Source organism: Schistocerca gregaria, chromosome 2 (genome assembly GCF_023897955.1).
Source record: "Schistocerca gregaria isolate iqSchGreg1 chromosome 2, iqSchGreg1.2, whole genome shotgun sequence".
NCBI lineage: Eukaryota > Metazoa > Arthropoda > Insecta > Orthoptera > Acrididae > Schistocerca > Schistocerca gregaria.
The window spans coordinates 683,021,709-683,039,323 of NC_064921.1; the positions used below are offsets into that span (position 1 = coordinate 683,021,709).

At 45.9% G+C, this 17,615-nt stretch overlaps 1 protein-coding gene across 1 annotated transcript in view; it reads left to right on the forward strand.

Moving 5' to 3' along the window:
• The window catches only part of LOC126336306 (uncharacterized), a 54,918-nt gene that overhangs the window by 19,945 nt on the left and 17,358 nt on the right, over positions 1-17,615 (forward strand). Inside the window, exons 2-3 of the mRNA XM_049999846.1 lie at positions 1,266-2,031; positions 16,924-17,284. Coding sequence (XP_049855803.1) covers positions 1,266-2,031; positions 16,924-17,284 — 1,127 coding nt within the window. The remainder of the gene's footprint in view (positions 1-1,265; positions 2,032-16,923; positions 17,285-17,615) is intronic.

Here is a 17,615-nt window from a genome sequence, read left to right on the forward strand (position 1 = left end):
CTGTACCACTCTTCATCTTAACTATCCTGTGGACTTGTCCAGACTACATTGTGGTAAGGTTTAAGGCTCAGCAGCTCCTTTCACTCTGCAAATACTTGACCCTGTTCACCATTGCAGGGACATCTGGCTATTAGTGCCCCCTCTTCAAACGCTGGAGCTGGTTTCTTACACAATCGCCATTCGCCAATTCCCTGACCATCCTGTGCGCCCTGTCCTCTCTGCAAACGAGGGATGTCTCCCTCCTGATCAACACCTACAGGTTGGGATTGCTGGTTGGAATCCATTTACTTCTGTCGGGATCTCCATCTCCACTCACTGGAATGCACCCTGTGTATTTCCTCCCACACCCCCGTCCCTGTGGTTAGTGCCTAGACAACAGATTAGGCTTGACCTCTTCCAGGAACCTGAGATCTGTCATCCCTACAATTTTCCGGCGTCTTGTCTGTCCCATCCTCGCAGTGTTCCGTGTTATACACCGATAATTGTAAGGTTACAGATTTCTCAGAATACAATTTCACCGCTTTCATGTCTGCTCCTGGTTTAGAGCATCATTTATTGCCAGAATCATGTAATGTGTTCACAACTGAACTCATAACCGTTAACAGGCCCTCCATTTTGCTACGCAGCATCTCTCCAGTGTTTTAATTTGTACTAACTCTCTGAATAGCCTGCAGGCTGTAGACCAAAGCTAATCTTGTCACCCTGACGACGCTTTTGTTAATGTTCATATTAGATCTTCCCTTCAAGGCTCTGTCCATTCAACTACATTTGTAAGTCGGACTCTTTCTTTTTTATAACGGAATTAGAATGTCACCGGTAAACCTCAAGCTTTTTATTTTCTCTCCCTGAACATTACTTCTCCAAATTGATCTTTGGCTTCCTTGATAGTTTTCTCAATATAAATATGGAACGACATCGGGTATAGGCTATAACCCTGTCCCTCACGTTTCTGAACCACTGCTTGCCTTTCACTTACCTCGACTGTAACAGCCGTCTGGATTCTGCCCGAGTTAAAGATAACCTTCCGCTCGATTTGTTTTACCTCTGCTATCTTCAGACTTTGAGTCTGTATTTGAATCGACACTGCCATTGTTAACATTAATTTATAAATAATAAATCTATGTTTCTGGTTGTTCTGCTAAAGTTACTAAGGGCCATCTAATCTTGCTTACAGTGAAAAGCTGGCGAACTGTTCACGCACTCACACAGATGACACAGAGGAAGGGATGCTTGGGCTACTAACACAATTTTTCTTCTGCAGGCAGCTTCCAACATGAGTGTAATTTCACCATTGTCCAAAGAAGAATGCCACAAGATCGTAAAGAGGTACTTGCCAATAGACAGCTTCGAACTGAAATCTTTCACACTGTCTCCACTGTGTACCCAAATCACAGGTTTCATGGGCGATCACATGAAGTTGCATGTAACGTTGTCACTAGGGGACAAAGACGCCACAGCGATAGAATTGCAGTTCTTCGTGAAGTCGTTGCCTCTCAACGTCTACAGGAGGAGTTTCACGATGTCCACTCTCTCCTACCAGAAGGAGGTGCTGTTCTACGGCGACTTCCTGCGGAAAGTGAAGAAACACCTGCGCTGCGCGGCGCCAGACGCGGCTGCTACGTGCCTGGCCACCGTCCCGCGATGCTACTACCTGCGGCCTGACTTGCTCGTGCTGGGGGACCTGTCGCTGGCGGGCTTCCGCATGCTGGACCCCTTGGTGCCACTGAGCCTCCCGCAGTCCGAGTGCGTGCTGAGGGCGCTGGCGCGGCTCCACGCCGCCTCGCTCGTGTTCGAGGAGCGCGAGGGCCGGCGGCTGGCCGACGCCTACCCGCTGCTGCTGGAGGAGACTCTGTTCCGGAAGGAGCCCGCGTTTCCCCCGTACGTCGCGCAGGTCTCCTGCGTCCGCATGGCGCATGTTCTTCTGGATCTCGTCCCTCGCTTCGGGCGCGGCACGCCTCTCAATGAGCAGTTACACCGTCACCTCGAGCCGGCTATGCAAGAAATCTACGAATTCCTCAGGCCAAGTGATAAGTAAGTTCTCATGAGGAAGACGACAGCATAAATCCTTCAAACAGCATATTTGTGAATTTTCACTAGTGGCCATTAAAATTGCTACACCACGAAGACGACTTGCTACAGATGCGAAATTTAACCGACAGGAAGAAGATGCTGTGATATGCAAATGTTTAGCGTTACAGAGCATTCACACAAGGTTGGCGCTGGTGGCGACACCTACAACGTGCTGATACGAGGAAAGTTTCCAACCGATTTCTCATACGCAAACAGCAGTTCACCTGCGTTGCCTGGTGAAACGTTATGTTGTTGCGATGCCTTGTGTAAGGAGGAGAAATACGTACCATCACGTTTCCGACTTTGATAAATGTCGGATTGTAGCCTATCGCGATTGCGGTTTATCGTATCGCGACACTGCTGCTCGCGTTGGTCGAGATACAATGACTGTTAGCAGAATATAGAATCGGTGGGTTCAGGAGGGTAATACGGAACTCCGTGCAGGATCCCAACGGCCTCGTATCACTAGCAGTCAAGATGACAGGCATCTCCTCCGCATGGCTGTAACTGATCGTCGTCCATAGCTCGTGGTCTCGGGGTCGCGTTCTCGCTTCTCGAGCACGGGGTTCCGGGTTCGATTCTCGTTGGGGTCAGGGACTTTCACCTGCCTCGAGATAACTGGGTGTTAGCGTTGTCTTCATCATTTCATCATCATTTCATCATCATTCATGAAAGTGGCAAGATTGGACTGAGCAAAGGTTGGGAATTTGTTCGGGCGCTGATTACCACGCAGTTGAGCGCCCCAAAGACCAAACACCACCATCATCATCATGTAACGGATCGTGCAGGAACGCCTGCGATGGTGTACTCAACGACGAACGTGAGTGCACGAATGGCAAAACGGCTTTTTTTTCGAATGACCCCAGCTTCTGTTCACAGCATCCTGATGGTCGCATCCGTGTTTGGCGACATCGCGGTGAACGCACATTGGAAGCGTGTATTCGTCATCGCCATAGTGGCGTATCAGCCGGCCTGATGGTATGGGGTGCTATTGGTTACACGTCTGTCACCTCTTGTTTGCATTGACGGCACTTTGAACAGTAGACGTTACATTTCAGATGTTACCAGCCGTGTCTCTACCCTTCATTCGATCCCTGCGAAACCTTGTATTTCAGCAGGCCAATGCACAGCGCATGTTGCAGGTCTCGATACAGAAAATGTTAGACTGCTGCGCTGGCCAGCACATTCTCCAGATCTCACTTATTAAAAACGTCTGGCCAATGTTGGCCGAGCAACTGGCTCGTCACAATACGCCCGTCACTACTCTGGATCTGTGGTATCGTGTTGAAGCTGCACGGGCAGCTGTATCTCTACACGTCATCCAAGCTCTGTTTGACTCAATTCCCAGGCGTATCAAGGCCGTTATTATGGCCAGAGGTGGTTGTTCTGGATACTGATTTCTCAGTATCTATGCACCCAAATTGCGTGAAAATGTAATCACATGTCATTTCTAGTATATCTGTCCAATGACTTTCTTCTTGGTGTAGAAATTTTAATGGCCATTAGTGTAGTTAACTTACTTTGGAAGTTTCGTTTTGTCTTAGATAACGTTAACTGGAATATTGGCACTTGTTGTTGGCATTACTGCTACCTACAATGCAACTGTACCACTATTATTCAATAACAAAGTTGCCCATTACTCAACAAATAGTCCATGATTTTAAAGATTGGAGGGCTTATGCTCAAAGTATGAAGTGACTCTCATATTGTGAACATCCACACCTCTAACTGTATTTGTTTAGTAGCGTTTATAAATTAACGTAATCGGATATTATTTATTGAGAGGGGACGAACTTGTTCGTCAAGATTGCTTGTAAACCCTTCTTGTTCACAGATTTCGGTAAGCATGGTTAACATTTTAGATCTGTGAATGTCATACTATGTGAAATTACAGGAAGAGAAAATTAAGTATGAAACAGATGGACTGTAACAGGAAAACGGTGTTAAAACACATCTCCATAAAAGGTTCGTACATGTCTCTTACACCAGTTGTCCAAGTAGTCTTTCTGAAAATTGCAACGTATGTGAGGGATGAGAAGAAAGGTACGTCACAAGTTAACGTTAAAACCATAATATACATAGTAATTCAACAAATGCTCGTGTGCCATACCACGCGGTAGTGTTTACTTCATTGCAGCCAGGGCACCGCTAGACGGCAGGTGGTGGCCGCTACCGGCCGAAAAGTTGACAACTGGCACCGACAGGTGTAGCTAGTGTATTCCTGTACTTGTTACTTAATTATATATGCATTTTAACTACATCATGATTATTGATAAGAATCGATAACAGGTACTTACACGAATGTTTCGAAATTACTGTAAAATAGTTACTAAAATAGAAACTACGAATTACGTTCACTTGCCCAAGTGCGGTTATTAGAGGCTGCTTTCGTGTTTGGTAAAGTTTCTGCAGACTGTTTGCCAATAATTTGCTGTGTGACAATACTTTTTAATTTATAAAAATGTACAGGCATAACGGTAAAATTACTAAAACTACAAAAATTATAAAAAACTATTCAGAAGTTAGGTGCGCTTCCACTGCGTTACGTGGACAGCAATCTACACTGCGGATGACAACCTTCGTAATCTCCGCGTGTGCAAATAATAAAATAGTGATAGTGGGTAACACAATTAAGAGTAGTAACAGTTACTCAATGTGACTGCCTATACCAGTCACGATCTGTGCCTACGTTGTTCTTCAGAGGAGTGGTAATTAAGAAATACTCACCACGACGATATTAATGGATGGAATAGTCATTCAACACGTTGCACCAGTCTAAAAACATAAACTCCAGGTAGTGAAAAAATTGAATTCACGCGTAAAACTAAACACCTCTCCCCAACACGCACGCTCACACAAAATTTATTATGTTAATGGTGTCTGCTTTGAACTGTATTTTTCATTGGCCGCAATTCCTGCCATCATTTGCTACTGAAGAAAATGCAAAGAACGCGGAAAACGCGCATTATCCTGAAATGACTTCACATCAGTGCCAGTACGAACATACAACTGAACTGCCAGCCTGCAGAGATGAGCTTGGATGAAGCTATTGTTGTCGGTTAAACAGCTTATGACACAAAATTTAATGTTGAAACCGGTATTAGTAATAGTTACAAGCGTTCTTGGTCAAGAAATTAATATTTTTCCAAAGCAATCATTGTAGGTCTTCCCTATTAACTCAATATGATAAACTAATGGATATTATTTCGTATGGGGAGGTAAAGAATCCACACACAGGTAACCAAGGAAATGTTACGAACTATGGTTCTATCAAAATTACGCGTCTGTCTTAAGATTCTGACATAGCTTGCTTTCCATTGCAAATTCCATGAATCGAAAGAGGCACATCGTTTGTATGCAATAATTCTGATTAGCAATTCCTGTAGTTCCTCACTGTTTACTGATCAGTTTCAAACAATACAGGAGTCTGCACTCGCTCTGTTTTTATTGCCATTTTATTAATAAATTCACGGATGGTTGAACTGGTCATGAGTTTCCTCCATGAACGTGGTTTTTATTTCCAGATACAAGCTTATACTTTACTCTTGGAGCAGGGACAGGGTGGTTTTGTTTGGGACCTCTCTTCGTCTTGTCTGTCTGGAACCGCATGACCGCTCCTCCATGGAAAGACCGCCCCCCTTTTCCCGTTTCTAGATTTGGTCTCAATTTGTATACCTTTTATTGTGTGTTTTAACTTCATTATTTTGTAACTTGAATCCCCTGACTGGATCCGTGCACTTTCAGTGGACCCTCTTTCTTCTGTGACTAATTTCAGAACTGCAGGACTGATAACCTCGCCGTTTGGTTCCATAAACCGTCTCAATCATTACAGCAGTTTCGAAATTTCTTTATGAGAATTACGGTGTTCCACTTAAACTTCAGCCCTCCACAGGGACCTCGCCAGTCTTTGGCGGGTTCGTACTTGATTACCATGGGGCCCCGGCCATTGCATCATTTTTCCCCTTCCATGCTACATGTGTATCCTCTTGATATTCTTTTTTCCCCCTCCCTTTGAGAACACGTCACGGATGTTGTTGGGAATGTTCTGCATTCTGACGCTGGCATAAGAACGTTCGCAACTTTGTTTTCTGCTCCCTTTTCCTTACTTTGCTTTACTTCTTCTCTCGTTCCTCCGCTTCGGCGTTTGAGGTTCCTCTTTGTCTTCTTCCTGCCTGTGCGCTGCTGAAGGATGGCCCATGCCTCTGACGCGTAGTAGGTGACTGGATAAGGCGTAATTCCCAGCCCCAGGTTGACGGGAAGGGTTAGCATGTACCCCCTGGTATAGTCCAGGCACAGGGAGAGGTGATTGCCCAAGCTGTAACTTTCCCAAATTGGCGATTTGTCCCTCTGTCACGTGTTCAGGAGGTGTGACCTGAGGTGTGAAAAATCACCTAAGGTGGGTGTGTCCCCTTGTTAAGGGGGCCCCCAGTTTGAAGGAGTGCAGCATCGGAGACGCTGGCAATGACCGTCTTGTCGTTTCCTCCCAGTGAGTTAACCATCTTCCCACCCAACGGCCACAAAACGTAAACGTAATGAGGCTAATGGTCGAAAGACCCTTCCTGGTGCACCACAGTTCGTCATGGTCTCACATACTGAAGATGGTCAGTCCTTCACCACGGTAAACCTGTTAATTACTCAGAAAGGTGTTGATGCAATTGCTGGCCCTGTGAAACCCTGCTCCTGTCTACAGAATGGAAGTTTGCTTTTGGAGACCACTTCTGATTCTGAAGCACAACTACTTGCTGCCTCACTTCTCCACAGCTAACTCTGAATTCTTCCCGTGGTGTAATTTAGACCAGGCTGCTCGACGGTCTGACTAAGGCTGAAATCCAACCAGGGCATCATTACTGTCCATCTTACAATGAAAGAGGTAGATTCCTCCTTAGTGCCCACCTGTTCTTTCTCACCTTTGATACAGTGGTTCTTCTGTCAAAGATCAAAGCAGGTTGTGAAATAATCACAGTCCAGCCGTACATTCCGAACCTGGTGCGCTGCTACCAGTATCATCGTTTCAACCACACTAGAACATCTTGTCGACACCCAGCGAAATGTCACCTGTAGTAGGGATGCGTCTGAGGGCGATTGTACACCAACTCCTCCTTGCTGTATTAACTGCAAAGGCAGCCATGCCGCCTCCTCTCGGGATTGTCCCATGTATCTTGGAGTGCGCTGTTGAAGAGATTCAGGTAAAGGAAAAAGTGCCTTACCCAGTCACTCGAGAGTTACTGGCTAGTGGCAAACACTGCATTCCCCCATCTGATACCTAAAGTTCTGTTCTTGTTACCCCTGGCTCCATGAAGAACATTGCGACGCATACGTGCGACCTCAATCAGCGCTGAGGTTCTGAAGTCGCCCAGTGTCTAGGTATCATCGCCATTCCACCCCCACCCCCCCTGTCCAGTTGTACAACAAGCTTTCAGACTCTCGCCTCAAGGGGCGAAGCCACCAGCTACACAACTGGTAGGCTGGAAAAGACAGTAGTAGTACTCCTGTGAAGACTTCCTCCGTTTCCCCAGTCGAAAAACACCAGTCTTCCTCTAACTGGAAAGGCTCAAAGTAGTCTACCAAAGGCAAACGGTCTTCTTCACCAACTCAAAGGTCCTCTTCCGTGGTGTCGCCCCCTGATACCTTAGCCCGGCTGGCCTCTGTGTCGCCAGTGTGCACCAACAACAGTTTTTCAGCTTTGGACTCCACACACCAACCACACAAGCAAGCGGATGCTGCTGTGGACCCCCTGGAGCAGGATCCTCCTGCTTCTGTGCCCTTTAGTAGTGACTCTTCCCCAGCTATCACTCAGTAGCCGCTGAGGTGACAACTCTGTGTCTCTACCTCTTTATGACTCTCCTCATATGGAACGTTCGCGGCCTTCAATCCCACAAAGAGGATTTACAGCTGCTCTTAGCATCACAGCGTCGCCTTGTGCTCTGCCTTCAGAAACAAAATTGCGCCCTCATGACCGCTTTGAGCTTCTGCATTTCTTTAGAACTCGTTTTGACCTTCCCCCTGAGGTCGGGATTCCGTCTCATGGGGCATCATGCTGCTCATATGGGATGACATTCATAGTCAGCCCATCTCCCTGACTACCAATCCTCAGGCTGTTGCAGTTCGATTTTTCCTTCCCCACCTGACTTCTTCCCCTCTGTACCATTTATGTCCCTCCGTCATTTTCGGCCACAAGGGCAAACTTTCTTCAGCTTATTGGGTAGCTCCCACGCCCATTTTTGCTACTTGTTGACTTTAATGTGAATCATCCCCTTTGGGGTTTTCCCAGAAACTGTCAGAGAGGGATCCCCTTCGCTGACCCCCTTGGCTGACCTTCTTAACCAACTTAACCTCTTCTGCCCTAACACTGGTGCACCCACTTTCCTTTACAACTCCACGCATTTCTACTACCATTTGGACCTATCCTTTTGCACTGCCCAGCTTGCCCATTATCTTGAGTGGTCCATTCTTTCTGACACCTAATCGAGCGACCCCCCACATGCTGTCCGTTTGCTGACGCCTACACCATCTGCGTGCACTCCCAAATGGCAGCTTACTAAGGCTGACAGACAGCTTCACTCCTCCCTGGCGATCTTCGAAGAACAAGATTTCCCCAGTTGTGATGACACATGGACTACCTCACCTTTATCCTCACTGTTGCAGAATGTCCCATTCCTCACACTTCCTCTTTCCAGGTCATCTCCCTGTCCCTTGGTGGACTGAGGTATGCCGTTACGCAATTCATTTGCAGAGACGTTCTAACATTCTGGGTGGTGTCCGTTTGTTCTATATCGTGTCTCCCTTCCACATTCGCGCAACGACGCTCTGAGGGTGTTTTTTAGGGAATTGACTAGGTGGGACCTGTTGCTGGTAAGGAGACGCCAGACCATACATGACATGTAGAATTCAGAAGAGTTCAGTGAGACTAGCGATGATATAACCCAATACTTAAGATTCTTTTACAGGGAGTGCAGTGGAGCTGACGCTGAAATCATTAATACTAACTAAATGTAGTGGAAGGGGTTCAAGGCTTTCCTATTTTTAGTTAGCTGGTAAAATAACGTCGAAAAAGCAGTTACGTTTACCATTGGAAATTTTACTCTACTCACAAAACATTGTTTATAAATTGCACTGTTGATAAAAGGAAATGTTTTAATACAGGATGGTAAAAACCAACTGCGTTCAACAAAAAATGTGAACGAATATTCCCTGAGTGGGTTTCCAAGTTCTGCAATGAATCGAAGGGTGACCTATGCCATATCACATCTATAATCTAGGTTTAAATTAAGCTTCACAAAAGAGAAAACAATCAAAATGGTCTACAGTGACCCTAAATTATCTTTAATTGCTTATCTAACTTGCCATAAATTACAGTGGCTGACGTGGCTTCTCAATAATTATATAACAGAGAAATCATAGCGTTCCAGATTTTTATTTCAAGTGGCAAATGTGAACACCATGAGCTTTAATTGACGATCGACACTAGTATTACGCAAAAAGGGGGTGTAACAGATTAGAATTCTGCAGTTCTGCGTGAAGCTTTATGCGCTGTTACGCGCCATCGCGTGCGTTCATTACCTTGTTGGTGTTCGTCAGGGGCCGGCGGCCGGCGCAGCAGCCATCGAGCTCGCCGTCTCGGAACTAACTTACTTCTCCTAACTTCTCCTTACCACCATTTACCGAAGTTGGTTTAAGAAAAACTATCTGGCTGTGTTTTCATCTGACCAATAAGTGTCTCAATGTTAACATTAAGCTGCTCCTACAAAAATTTTGTCTATACACTGAGAAACGTTACACTTTTCGTGGTGGGGCAATGTTTTTAAAGTTTGCAACGTAACAGAGACGCGAAAAAGTCTCATGCTAAAATTTGCAGCTGGCGTTGTCCTAGTGGTTAGCTGGCGACGTGGGTGTCCAGTCCGTCCATTATCGTAGGGCCTTCTAGCTAAACACGGTTCTGCTCTCGGCTTCTGTTCTCGTTTCTCCCCTCAGAACTCCGTCTGTCTCACGGTGGGAATGTGTGACATGCATTTAGGCATTCTTGTTAGTCTGTGGTAATCCATTTGCTCATTTGTTACTCGTATTACTTTGGTTAATTTAATGTCACGATGTATGCGGAGCTATGTGACATACTACTGGATTTGCTTATCATGTCCAGGGTTTTCATGGAAGGTGTTGGATTTGCCTGACACCTTACGACGTGTTCTCCGTGTTTTTGAGTCATCCTATGATGGTGAACTGTATTCATTATAAACAGATGCGTGCAAAGTGTCGTCACATTCGTCTGGATACCAAAAGAGCTAGCAGGATTTCATTCACTAGTTCTTCTAACAGCTCCACCCCATCTGTCGTGAGGGCCAACCTCCAACAGGTCTCTGGGACCAAGATCCTTTCTCCAATTTCCGACCTGACAGTAGTTGACGTTGTCATCGTGGACCCTCTTGCTATCTCCAATACATTGGATCGCCATTTTGCGGAAGTTTCGAGCTCTTCTCACAATCACCCTGCCTTACTGCATCAGATACGAGTGGAGCTGGCTCACACGGTACCCTTCTCTTCGACTTGATTGCTACAATACCGCCTTCTGTATGAGGGGAGGCTAAATGATGCTCTTAGTTCATCCCGATCCTCCACCCCAGGGAGAGACGCCGTCAACATTCAAATGTTGCACCACCTTTCTCCTGCGGGCAAGCACTTTCTGCTTAACATACAAAACTGCATCTGGGCAGAGGGCACATTTCCCAGATACTGGCGTGAAGCCACTGTCATACTCACACCTAAACACGGTAAGGACAAAAACCTTCCTTCTAGCTACCACCCCCATCTCTTACCAGCTGCGTTTGAAAGGTGATGGAACGTACGATTCGTGCCTGGCTGGTATGTTGGTCAGTCTCGCAATTTACTGATGTATGTACAGTGTGGGTTTAGAGTGCAGCGTTCTGCAGTTGACCATCTTGCCATGTCTTAATAGTTTTCTGCGGAAATCCCAGACATTGGACGTGCTTCTCGATTTAGCGAAGGCCTAAGACACCTCCTGGAGAACTCTTGTCCCCCATACTCTTTACATACCAGGCTTCTATGGCCGCCTGCACTATTTCCTTCAAGCATTTTTAAGACTGAGTTTTCAAGGTGCATGTGGGTTCTGCTTTGTCGGATACCTTCATCCAGGAAAACAGTGTGCCTCAGGGTTCCGTCCTGAGCGTCATCCTCTTTGCTATCGCAATTAACCCTATAGTCGCCTGTCTCCCAGTGGGAATCTCCCGCTCCCTTTTTGTTGATGGTTTTGCGATCTATTGCAGCTTTCCACGGGCCTCTCTCACTAAGCACCGCCGTCAGCGATGCCTTGATCGTCTTTAGCCCTGGAGCAGCGACAATGTCCATCGCTTTTCTACTGACAATATCGTCTGTATGAATTTCTGGGGCGCAAATGGTTTCTACCACTATCTTTACATCTTGGTCCTGTTACCCCCTCCGTTCATTGAAACTACGAAATTCCTGGGCCTCATGCTCGATACGAAACACTCTTGGTCCTCCCATGTGCCTTACCTGGCAGCACACTGTATGCAGTTCCTCAATGGTACTTCCTGGGGTGCTGATCGAACCACCACCCTCCTCCGTTTGTACCAGACCCTTGTCCATTCGAAACTAGACTGGTTGCTTTGTTCATGCGTTTGCATGCCCCTCCCTCTTCACGTCATCTCAACACTATCCACCATCATGACCTCCATTTGGCAATGGGTTCCTTTTACACTAGCCCAGTTCAGTCTGTATGCTAAAGCTGCTGAACTACCACTGCCCTACCATCGTGTCTTTCTCCTCAGCAGGTATGAACGTTGTTTGTCTGCCATACATGGCCACACATCCTATGCCACCTTCTTCAGCGATTCCTTTGATTGCTAGTATGGGGCGCTCCCCTGTTCTTTGTTCCCTCCTGGAGTCCACTTTCGGCACTTCATACGGTGGCTTAACTTCACACTACCTGCAACTTTCTTGGTAGGTGTGAACCCTTCACCGCCTTGACTTTATGAAGTGGCCCGTGTTGACTTTGGCCTTCATTCGCTTCCTATGGACACCATGCCAGCCTCGGTATATCACATTCAGTTTCACGACTTTCCCATGGAATTTTGTGATAGTACCTTTGTATACACTGATGGCTCGCGGACTGACTGTGGGGTTGGATGTGCATTCGTCATTGGCACCAGTATCTTTAGATATCGGCTTTTGGCAAACTGCTCAATATTTACAGCCGAGCTCTTCGCCCTGTATCAGGCCACGGAGTACATCCAACGACACAGCCTTTTCAGTTGTCCTATATTGACTCACTCAGTACCTTTCAAAGTCTATGTGCGCTGTAGACCACCCATTCCTTAGTGCATCGGGTCCAGGGAAACGTCACTTGCTCACTCTTTGTGGAGCCATAGTGATTCTTCTGTGGTTTCCTGGTCATGTCGGTCTGCCAGGAAACGAGGCTGCTGACGCTGCTGCCAAGGCTGCAGTCCTCGTACCTCAGCTAGCAAGGTCATATGTTCCCTTCAGCCGGGTGGAGGTCATTTTATTCGTCATTTGATAGGTGGCACTACCCCACCACTTGTTACACATTGCGCCCAGTTTTTAACTGTCCGCCACTTCCTGATGGAATACCCCTTTTTAACTGTTCACGTTCCCGCTTGGGTCTGCCGTCTGAGATATTCACTGTTTTAGCAAATGACGCGCCGGCTGTCAACCGCGTTTTACTTTTTATCCGCAAACGCATTATGGCTAGCGCTATTTAATTTCTAGTTTTGGACATCCGTTTCATTATGGTGTCTTTTTTCGCCCTTCTTCCGAGTGCGTGTTATTAGCTTTCTTCTATTATGTCAGTAGGGACTGACGTATAGTCGTTTAACATTTGTCTTCCTGTTCTGTAGTTCTGACTTAGGCGCGTAAGGCCTCAGTTGTTTTCTGCGCCCTAAAGCAAAACAAAGCCAACCTTGGTATTAGACGTTCTGTTTTTCATTACGCACACGTGACTTAATTTTAAACCTTTGGCCTACTTAAATCCGAATGCGTTTTTATTAAAAATTTCTTCCCCCAAAATTCTTAGATTTACGCTCTTCTTACCACAGTTAGACATCTTATCTTCCATCAACTGTTACCATTTTTTAATTCAGTAGACTTGAGTATCTCTCTTTTTATTCATTCTGGCTACGTCCCTTCGAACAGGATTTATTAGCTCACCATACCAACCTCAATTGAGTCTGAAAAGGTAAGCGTGCTCGAATCTAAACTCACTCCGTTGGCACAATGTAGGTAAGCGTGCTCGAATCTAAACTCACTCCGTTGGCACAATGTCCAACGAAGGTCTGCCTCCCAAAGGAACTGGGTCTAGAGTGATAGGGGTAGGCTTACAGTATGCAACAATAGGCACCATTCACTCCAGATCGCCCGTAGCATCGTCATAATGTGTGAGGTACGTGTTCGGCATCTGACAGCTTATTTCCACTTTACCTTAGTATCCTTCGGCGTTTCTCCGTTCGGGAATTTTCACAGCCAAAAGACACGAATAATGAGTTACACATCATAACCGCCCTGTGGTGAGTTGATTTCTTATCGACCAATCACGTAACGTCACAAAAATAGTTTGATATTGTCGACCAGGAATTTTTTAATGTTAGGAATTGGAAACACACAGTGCTTAAATCACTTTGTGACAGACAATCATCAGTTGCTGTGACGTTCATGTGATGACCTCCGCTACAAAATTATGTAAATTCTGATAGTGTCAGTTACTAAATTGTGACAGCATTAGCCTTCGTTTTTCGCCCATCGGTCAATTACAGCGGCCATGAACGACGTACAGTTGATTTTATGTCTTGCATAGATGTTGTCATTTTAAGAAAGATTTTAACAATAACTGAATAGTAGCACCAATAGTAATCGAGAATGTTTTATAATCTGAAGGTGGCTTACTTGTTACCCGAAACGCATAATCAATCAAAAAGGAAGATTTCGTGTGTCATCTTGACTTCATGGGCTTTCAGTCTATGACGTAAGTCAGTCTTACAAATGTTTCTGCTTCCTGTGAACCTATGTCAGAATCAGTGTACCCACAAAGAACAGTCATTGACATCATTGACTTGCATATTTCACGTATTCCCATGATCCCTTAAAACAGATAAGTTCATAGCATGTCGCTGTCATGAAGTTTGTGTCAAAGGTGCTCTGGCGTAGCCCTCTATTTTGTACACAACCGCAGAGCTGTCTTACCCTGAGACGTTGTTCCATACAGTTACTGAAGACGTGGTTCATGACTCCCACCAGGGGGTTACAGTTCTTTGAGTTCGTGCGTGGCGAATAGGGACTCTCAGCTATTACAGCCCATTCTTCCTTCCTGGGCTGCATTTCCTTCTCTGTGCCCCTCGCGCCTTTCCAGCTGCCCCTTCTTCCAATATTTTGGTGTTCTATGTCGACCTGCCTATCCACCTGGTTGTCTGTATTCCTTGCTATTTTGTTCCTCTTGGCTGTTCTTTCATCCCTTTCGCCGCTTTCCGTCTCCCATGGCGTTTGACCTCCACCTCTAAGTTCTCTTTCTTTAGTGTGAGCCATTTGGGAAAGAACTCCATCCCTAACATGTAGTGTCGACTCCCCCCCTCCCCTCTTCCTTCCCCAACGTAGCCCTCCCTCCCCCCCCCCCCCTCTGCCTCACTACGTCACCAGCGGGTGTTGCCAGTCTATTTGGAGGGGCTGTTACGTACCCATCTCGCTTAGCTCCCTGACAATACACGCGTCACACTACTTACAACTGAGTTATTGCCTCCCTATGTATGCCACAGAGTAGCTGCTTGTCTTCTTGGAGCTTCGGAACTCCTGACAATGGCTGCTGTGCGAGATAGCACTTGCTGTGATGGGCAGTGCCCATGGAGAGAGACCGTGAAAGGAATAGATGGCATCAGGGTCGTCGATGCTCTGCACATGAAGTGTATCAAGCTGCATAAATCTGGCCATTATCAAACGTCCATTCGCTGCTGGGAATGTGTAGTGAGTTTACGGCCATTAAAAGAGCTCTCCATTTCATTAAACATGCCCCTGTTGACAGTGTTTTACAATGAATGGACAATGGGCCGTCTCTAGGCTATTGACCAAGCTATGCTTGGCAACCTTTGGCCTCAACTATCATGACATTCTCGTTTACCTTCGTCGTGCTGCCTGTTCAGTTCTCTCTTTCTGGGTCCCAAGTAATGAACTAGCCATCTGACTACAGGAGCACGTAATCGCTCCCGGTTCGCTTTGCCGATCTCAGGTGCGGAATTGCTGGTGCAGACCAGATCCCTCTGAGAAGGAACAACTGATGGCCTTCTATACCATCTAACAAACTCCGCTCAATCAAATGGACCACAGAATGGGGCTTTCCCTTCTGCTTATCCCAGGATGAATCGACAGACCTGTGTCGTCTCTGCAGCGGTCAGTCAAATATATATATATCCTTTTGACCCTATGTGCTAAGCATGTACTTCCTGACTTATTGCATCGAATATTGGCGCACGATTCACAGGATACTGAACTGTTTCGCAGTTTCCTCCAAGAAGGTGTTTTGTTCTCAGTTACAATGTTTTAAGCGATCTTATTTCCGGATCGCGGCCAGGGTAAATGGGGACGAGGCGCCCCCCGCTATGTTACGATTGGGGAATCCCTGACCCTACCTCCTTGACGACTTACCGCTCTTTTTTCAATCATTTTTAGCTTAGCTTTCCCTACTTTCTGCCGAGCCAAATTTTCAGTTCTGGATGTTGCATGTTCTTGAGTAGGGGTCGCTCATGACTGACGGATCAGGGGTGGGACAACTATAGACGGGACATTTCCTGTTGCATGCAGAGCCCTGGAGACTTCCCTATTGCCTTCATATCCCTTTTATTATCGACTGTACAAAGGGTGTTAATTACGCTTTTATCTTCCTCGTTGTTTAGTGTTACGAATCTCCCGACTAGACCAGAAAACGGTTTCCGTGAATGTCTCTACCTCTGGATCTACCACCTTCGGATCAAAGAAGTGATTACCTCGTTACCTGTTCCCTTAACCTCTCCAGTCAACCAACTAACTTTGGACTTCATCAGTCACTGTCGAAAGTAAACTTCATACTTGTAGTGCTTCAGTTCCTAATCCAACTCACATAAAATCTTCTACTATAGAAGATATTCCAAAACGTTGCTTTTCTGTTGTTTTTTCTTTTCCAGACGCGATTCAGTAAAACCTCCTTCCAAAATCCTTGCTTAAAGCGTGTGTGTTTGTGGCATTTTTCTTATGACGAATGGAGTTAACCACGTGGTTGAAATTGAAATCTGTCCTGAAGCAAATACATAATTGACATTAGTCATTCTTTTTTTCTTTTTTAAAAAAATTCTTTATTAACAAACCATTATTATACAAAGTTAACCCACTTCCTTAATTCATTAGTGGGTCATAACACTTACACACTTATACTAAGTTTGCAGCTAGTTTCAGTTTGGTAAGTGAGCTACAGTTATTGTTTAACAATCAATGGGCATCTAATATCTAACATCTACAGTTTATATCTAATTCCTATAACTAAATATGTTGTGCACCGTCACATGTGTGCCAGTGAAAGATATAAAGCTCCTTTTAATCTGACTTGCTCTTCGAGCTAATCCCGAAGAGCATGCCCCTGGCACTGGGCAGGCCTCGATGTTAAATTCGCTGCAGTTCCTAACGTAATTTCCTATAAACTAAGTCGTACAAACTAACTCATCCTACGTCATATCTGGTGTGTGTCACAATCGGTGTTGTTGATCCCTACTCCCCCTAATCCTGCACGTGGCGGATTCCAACTGAGTAGTCATTATCTTTGTGCTCCACTCCACATTCTGGTTTGCTGTGCAGGTATCGCAATGTGCTGTGCCACAGAGACCTGTGGATAAGCAACCTGCTGTTCGCGGAGGACGCCTTGGGCGAGCTGTCAGTAAGGCTGGTGGACTTCCAGACGGTGCACCTGGAGCCTCCAGCACATGACGTAATGATCTTTATGCACTGGGGCATGTTGCGCGATTTGCGGAGGGCGTACGGCAGGGATCTTCTGGAGCTGTACCACCACACACTGGCCGACGTGCTGCGCCATCACGACCTCGACATAGACTCCGTTCTGCCGCTGCAAGTCTTCATGCAGTCATGCGTGGAAACACAGCCACTGGCCGTCATCCTCGCCGTCTACACCCTGCAAGCCACAACGCTGCCAATAAAAAAGGTACCAATTTAACAACAGATGCAGACTAATTACAATACCGGTTTTTCGTACTTGTGTAAGAAATTCTCACTGTGCAAATTTCGACAATTTTTATTTTTCGAACTTCTCTGTTTTAGCAGTATATCTCTTCTAGTAGTGATACTATTGCTGTCATTGGTGCTCTGAAAACGTCTGTAAATACAAGCTCGTACAGCTGTAACTGACGTCAGCATGTCTAGAAAAGGGTGGTGCTGCAAAGTAGCAAGCATAGAGAAACACACACGAGGTTTTCGTACTGTTAATTCACCAATCTAGACTCAATAAAGCGTATTCCAAATGTTTCTAAAGTTCC